Raw genomic sequence first — 7603 nt, 5'->3', positions numbered from 1 at the left:
TCCTGCATATGCTGTGGTGTCGGGATGGAAGCTGATGCAGGGCAGGGAACGGTCTTGCTGTGAAGGAGCGGGGATGAACCAGTGTGAGGTTTGTAGAGAAGAAACGTGAAGATAAGCAAATCATTGAAACAGTGCACAAAAGTTTTGAGTTCTTTGTCCATGTTATGAGGAGGGAAGAAAATGAAAAATAAAATCTGGCTTTGATGGAAATGATAGAGAGGAGAGGAAGAGGAGGGCCAAGGGAGAGATATGTTAGTAGTTTGAAGAAGCTGACAAGTGGAAGAATGATAGCAGTACAGTTGATACAAGCTACACAAGACAGAGAAGAGAGGAGGTCCATGACTGCTGATGCCCTGAAGGATATGACACAGTGGTAAGGTAAAATCAAGATGAGGCTTTTGTTGGGGATCGATGCCGTTGAGACACTCAGCGAAACAAGAGAGTGTCACCTTGGTTCCAGTGAATTTTGGGACTTGTTACTAATGATGGTCACCTCCAGCATGGAGTGTTATCTCGGTGGCAGCTGAAACTCAAACCCTCTGTTATAGCCAGGATTGTAAGTGCCGGGCATCTCCTGTGTAGTCCGTTTACTCGTCTTGTCCTTCACTGGGAGCAAGTGCAGCCTAACATACGTATTTGGGAGCTCCCTGCCTTGTTCCTTTCGTAGGTTCCTGAATGAAAAAAGAAAAAAATTACAAAGGATTACAATTGATCAATCCTTGTAGAGCTGTAGGTTGAGAAGGAACCTGATAGAGGTAGTAGTAAGTGGTATAGAGAACACAACTGGGATGACAGACAAAATTCTCAGGATCAGTAAACAGGATAGGACAGGAGAGTAATAAGTTCAAGCTTGAATAAGTCAGATAAAAAAAATAAATAAATAAGTGATAGGAAAGAATTACTCCCCAGATAGTGTGGTGGATGAGTGGAATGGCCTCAGTACTGGGGATATTAGTGCTGAGTCATTAGGGAAGCTTTAAAAGATTAGACAGATCTATGGATGGGGATGACAGGTGGAAACAAGCAGGCATATTTCATACAGGGACAGCCACGTATAGATCTGATGGCTTCCTGTACCAACCCTTGTGCTCTTGTGTTCTTATCTAGCCTCGTTATATCATATCCCGTAGGACACCAGCACCTCCACCAGACCCCTCTTTATCTACACCTTATCAGTGATGAGTGTCTAATGTAAATATCACTTAATCTTTTAAAATGACGCATAAAACCTCATATATATATATATTTTTTTTCCCTACTCGAGATTATTGGAATAGAGCACGAAGAAATTTAAGAAGTAGGATTTGAGCAATGGTGATAGCTCGAAATAATGATGACAGATACAAGGAAGAAACAAATAAAAGAATAGGGAAGAAAGATGGTGATAAATGATAATAATGATGACAAATAAAGAAACAAGTTATGGAAGAGGATGAATGAAAATGGGAAAGAAAGATGGTGATAAATGGTAATAATGGTGATAGAAGCAAAGAAGAAATAATAAAAGAGGATATGAATGAGAATAGGGAAGAAAGATGGTGATAAATGATGATAATGGTGGCAATGATGATGTTGAATGATGATAATGATAAGAATAATAATGATATAGTGATGATGGCTAATGGTTTTAGAGATGGTAATGATGATAATGATCTTAATGACAATGATAATGATAGTGATAAACAACAATATGGACAACAATTGATAGTGAAGCCTCATAACCTAATTTTCTTTACGAATACACTATAGGTACCGTAACTGAATACAAAATACATTCAAGTCACTACAGTAAGATAGAATGATTTAGTTTACTGTTAAGGAGAGATATTATTTAAAAACTGCAGTAAGAGTGATTTAGTTACTGTATAAGTTAAATAAATCAGGTTTGTTAATTATATATATATATATATATATATATATATATATATATATATATATATATATATATATATATATATATATATATATATATATATATATATATATATATATATATATATATATATATATATATATATATATATATATATATATATATATATATATATATATATATATATATATATATATATATATATATATATATATATATATATATATATATATATATATATATGTATATATATTAATTTGAAGTGTTAATTTTGTAAAGATTAAAGAGAAAGAGATCAAATAAATAAACCATATTTGGTAAGGATATGTAAATAGAAAGATTATTATTATTTATCCAACTCAGATAAATAAACTTCCATATTTCTTATTATTGTTTTTTTTTATTATTTTTTTTACTTATTTTTATCTTGTTTCTTGATGAGTAATGTTTGTTTAGAGAGAGAGAGAGAGAGAGAGAGAGAGAGAGAGAGAGAGAGAGAGAGAGAGAGAGAGAGAGAGAGAGAGAGAGACCACAAGAAGAAGAAGAGGACACGAGCCAGCTAGAGTATTGCGTCATCGGGGCTGGAACATAAGAGCGACTCAGCGCAGCTGTAAACAAACCCGCAGCTGATGGGCCGAGTACCGCACCACCACCACCACCACCACCTTACCTCCCTCACGCCCTCACACTGCATGCCACGCCCACGCCCGCGCCCTTAGCATTGCCACGCAGCCCATACATAGAGGCATATAGAGGTAAGGACTCACTGGCACTAAATAGCATCTATGTAATTTGGTATTTCTCTGGTAGGAGTGTTTTGTTTATGTTTGGTACTGACAGACAGACAGACAGGCACGGGGACATATAGTACGCACACACACACACACACACACACACGGAAAAGAGACAGACATTAAACATAGGAATATAATTAGGCCAAAAATCTTATCAGTAGCATCTCCTTATTTACTCTGTTAACGTCCCAGCAAGCCACAACAAACCTGGGGGCCTGGTGGGGGGGAGGTGGGATGTTGTGGGTAGGGAATGCCAAAATTAGGGAAATTTAGCCTACGATAAAAAGTCTAACGGGAAAAGTCACGAATTTTCGGAAACTTTGGGGCTGAGAAGTAAATGTGACTGAAATATGGGCCTACACACCTAACCTGACCTAATGGTTTGCCCTTCCACCCACCCTCGACGCCCCCTTACTTAATCTAACCTAACCTAATGTGGGGCTGCACCTTCCCAACCCCTCCCTAATCTAACTTAACCTAATGTGGGGCTGCACCTTCCCCACCCCTCCCTAATCTAACTTAACCTAATGTGGGGCTGCACCTTCCTCACCCCTCCCTAACCTAACTTAACCTAATGTGGGGCTGCACCTTCCTCACCCCTTCCTAACCTAACTTAACCTAATGTGGGGCTGCACCTTCCCCACCCCTCCCTAACCTAACTTAACCTAATGTGGGGCTGCACCTTCCCAACCCCTCCCTAACCTAACCTAACCTAACCTAACCTTCCCAACCCCTCCCTAACCTAACTTAACCTAATGGGGGGCTGCACCTTCCCAACCCCTCCCTAACCTAACTTAACCTAATGGGGGGCTGCACCTTCCCAACCCCTCCCTAACCTAACTTAACCTAATGTGGGGCTGCACTTTCCCAACCCCTCCCTAACCTAACCTAACCTAACCTAACCTAACCTTCCCAACCCCTCCCTAACCTAACTTAACCTAATGTGGGGCTGCACCTTCCCAACCCCTCCCTAACCTAACTTAATGTAATGTGGGAGCTGTGCTAAATTAGATGTTTAAGGAGGTGCTGTGGACACACTGAGCAAGCCCACAAAGAGTCCCCACAGTGTGTTGTATGTTTGCATTTTAAACTCCACATCACTGTAAGGGAGCGGTTGGCTGGTGCTTTGTTAGACGGTGTGGTTAGATTCTCCAAAGACACAGACAGGCAGAAAGAAATTATGAAAATAAGAAAAAAGAAGGAAAACAAAAAAGGGAGTGAGGAAATAAATACCATTATGAATAATGGAAAGGGAAAATACAGATGAAAAAAAGGAAAGACAAGAAAATAAACTATTACTTTTACTACACTATTACTATTACTATTACTACAATACCTATTACACATTTCATCCAATCACACATTAAAATTACATAAAATGAATGTAACAATGCCGGACAGTGCCACAACCACTACTGACACCCCAACACTTCCAGGGTGATGGAGGAAGGTGCGGGGGAGTGTCAGGCATCGGGCAGCAGAGACGGTGACGAGCCCAGTGCCAAGAGACAGTGCCGCGATGGACAGATGCGTCTGGCACCACCGCAAGAGCTGAGGCAAGGCATCCTGCAGCATCTCAGTGAACCTGTGGTGTTTAGGGAGTACCTGGGGGGTGGGGGGGAGAGGGGGGATAGTGTGGGTGATGGAGGTGATGGAGGGGAAGGGTGGGGGTGCCTTAGGTGGAGTATAGACAAGTGGAGAGAGATTTTTGGCGACCGAGAGCTAAATTTCCGTATTGGCCCGCGCGTCGGCACTGGCCAGGCACTGTCAGCACCGCAGTGGGAGAGTGAGTGCCAGAAAGCCACCATGACATTCTGGCAGTTCCTGGAGTGGGTGAAGGGTGCCACGTCCTGCACCACGACCAGCGGCACCAAGGTGAGGAGTGCCACACACTGGGCGTACTTCGACTACTACTACCTCAGGGACCTGGTGGGGGAGTGCCAGCTGGACGGTGCCATGGACTGGGGTGCCCTGGGGTTCCCGGAGCGTGGTGTGGGTGCCGGCACTCTCTGGATCGGCTCAGCGGGTGCCAACACACCTTGCCACATTGACACTTATGGCAGCAATCTTGTAGTGCAAGTGTTTGGTAGAAAACGGTGGGTGCTGTTTCCTGAGTGCCAATCTGGGCTGCTCAGTGCCACACGCGTCCCATATGAGGAATCGAGCATCTACAGCAGTGCCGGGTTTCCACGTCCAAGCCTGCAGTGCCACCCTAAGCTTGCCAGTGCCACACCCTACATTGTCACCCTGCACCCTGGCGACACTCTTTTTGTCCCTAGGCACTGGTGGCACTCAGTAGAAAACCTCGATCTGGCTGTGAGTGTCAATACCTGGTTGGAGGTGCCGGGGGACAGTGCCGAGAGGGTCAAGGAGGCACTGGTCATGTACTTTGTGGCCAGTTTGTGTCAAGGTGTGACCTCAGTTGACCTCCTGAAGTCGGTGTTTAATCCTAACATGCTTGACCTGGCCACCATGACCTCACCTGACCTCTTGGACTTACTGAGGGAGAAGGTACTAGCTCTGGCACCCCTCATCACCCCACCCATCACCCCACCCACCCCAAAAGTCACCCCAATGCAGACCACTGACACCCCTACAGTCACCCATACCATCACCCCCATCACCCCAACAGACACCTCTTCAGTCACCCCTCCCCACACCCCAGCCATACCCCATTGCCTCACCCAAGCACACCTGCCTGATACCCCAAACAGTTCCAAATGTAAGTGGCACTGCAGAGACTGGCTAGCAAAACACAACATTGAAAAAGTGCCATCTGTGACCTTTTCTCAGTACCAGATTGAGATTCTGGCACTGGAGGAGGTCAGGTCGGGTCAAGGGGAAGTCAGGTCAGATCAAGGGGTGCCGGGGGGTGCCACATCTCAGCTGGAAAGTGACTTAAAGCTTTTGATTGATGCATTTGTTGATAGAAGGGTAGTGGATGTGTTGAAGAAGGTACTGGATGAAAAGTTGGCAGAAAGGAGAGGAATGAATGGGTGTGGAGGAGAGGAGGGGGTGGAGAAGAGAGTGGAGGAGAGGGAGGAGAGGGAACAGAACAGAACAGGACAGTGGAACAAGAAAGAATGAGTGATTGGTGAAGATAGAATAACAAAAACAAGAGAGAACAGTGGATTGGAATAATGAGACAATAATGAAAAGAAGAACAGTGGATTGGAATTATAGATGGAATAATGAGACAGAATAATGAAAAAAAGAACAGTGGATTGGAATAATAGATGGAATAACGGATTGGAGTGGAGAGACAACAGAACAGAAGAGAAACAAGGAAGAAAGAATGATTGATGAAGATGGAAAAGCAGAAGAGAAAAAGAATGATTGGTGGAGGGTGAGGCAAAATATATTGCAGAAAAAAAAGAAGAAAAAAAAGAAAAAAAAAACAGGGTGATGCAGAAAGTGTGTGAAATTGAATGCTAAGTAATCTTACCACACAAAAGGGATACAGGGTGACACAAAATGATGACAACAATGATGATGATACAGGAAACAAGAACAATAACAGACCACAGTGAAGAGGTACAGGGTGATACAAAATGATGGCGATGATGATAATGATATGGGAATGAAGAAGAAGAACAGACCACAGTGGAAAAGGTACAGGGTGATACAAAATAATAATAATAATAATGCAGGAGAGAAGAAAAAGAAGAAGAACAGGGTCAATCATAAGTTTGAGGTGTGTGAAATTAAAAGATAAGGAAAATTCTTGAACCTTTTTAAAATGACTTTGTACCATTAATGAGTTTGTGAAATTGTTATTAACTGTGGAAATAATAACCTAAACATTTGTAAAAGTTTATAAGTGTGTCCTAAACATTTGTAAAGGTTTATAAGTGTGTGTATGTGTGTCCTTTGAAGTTATATTAGAGTTTGCTTAAGAGTATAAGACTGGACAAGTGTATGGGTGGGGATGACATGCAGAAATGGGGAAGTTAGACTGATAAATAGATGTAGAAATGAACACACACACTTACACACACACACACACACACACACACACATACACACACACACACACACAGTTTAATTAATTATTGCCTAATTGTAAAGTTATGTTATTTGTGTCTTTATTTTGACAGAGAGAAAAGTTGTGATAGAAACTTAAACTAAAAAAAAAAAAAAAACAAAGGAAAACAAAAAAACAAACAAAAAAAAAAGTAACAAGTACAAAAAATGAATAAATGAAAAGAAATACAAGATAACTGATAAACATGGTAATAAATAACTAAATAAATAAAAGAGAAAGGAACAGAGAAGAAAAGAATAATAGGTAGAGATAGTACATTAGAACCAATAAGACTGAAAGAAAATAAAGGAAAAATAAAGAAAGAAGGAAAACAAGAAAGGAAGTGAGGAAATAAATACAATATAAGAAAGAAGAAAAGCGAAAAATGCAAATAAATAAAGAAAGACAAGAAATAAAAGACTTAAATAATTATACACATACTGTTAATATGAAAACAGTAAACACACACACACACACATAGACTTACCTGTGTGTGTGTGTGTGTGTGTGTGTGTGTGTGTGTGTGTGTGTGTTAGTGAGAGAGTGTGTGTGTTTGTGAGAGAGTGTGTGTGTTTGTGAGAGAGAGAGAGAGAGAGAGAGAGAGAGAGAGAGAGAGAGAGAGAGAGAGAGAGAGTGAATGTGTGTGTGTGTTTGTGTATAACTGACTGAGTGTGTGTGTGTATCAATGAGTGCCATGGCCCTGTGTGGCAATGCGTTGCCTTGGGAAGTGGCACCCTTGACCAGTCTGGCCCTGCGTGCTGCCACCAGACACTTGCGGCACCAGATTCGGGGCTTGGGGAGGCTAGGGGGGCAGAATAGAGGAATGCCACCCCCTTATGCGGCCGCCATGCTGGAGGGGCTGGCGTGGGTGCCTCCCGGGTGCCGTGCTGCCCTCCTGCATTCCCTCTCTCC

At 42.2% G+C, this 7603-nt stretch overlaps 1 protein-coding gene across 1 annotated transcript; it reads left to right on the top strand.

The window, feature by feature from the left end:
• Positions 1-2379: 2379 nt before the first annotated feature.
• On the top strand, positions 2380-6479 carry LOC135092503 (HSPB1-associated protein 1 homolog). Its single transcript, XM_063991072.1, has 2 exons — positions 2380-2628; positions 4104-6479. The coding sequence occupies exon 2, from the start codon at positions 4108-4110 to the stop codon at positions 5752-5754; it is 1647 nt and encodes a 548-aa protein (XP_063847142.1). The 5' UTR covers positions 2380-2628; positions 4104-4107; the 3' UTR covers positions 5755-6479.
• The last annotated feature ends 1124 nt before the right edge of the window (positions 6480-7603 follow it).

This window comes from Scylla paramamosain, chromosome 40 (assembly GCF_035594125.1).
Source record: "Scylla paramamosain isolate STU-SP2022 chromosome 40, ASM3559412v1, whole genome shotgun sequence".
NCBI classification, from domain to species: domain Eukaryota; kingdom Metazoa; phylum Arthropoda; class Malacostraca; order Decapoda; family Portunidae; genus Scylla; species Scylla paramamosain.
This window is presented reverse-complemented; position numbering and strand designations above follow the sequence as displayed.

Coding starts and splice junctions, on each gene's coding strand:
- LOC135092503 (XM_063991072.1), top strand. CDS start 4,108: ATGGAGGAAGGTGCGGGGGAGTGTCAGGCATCGGGCAGCAGAGACGGT.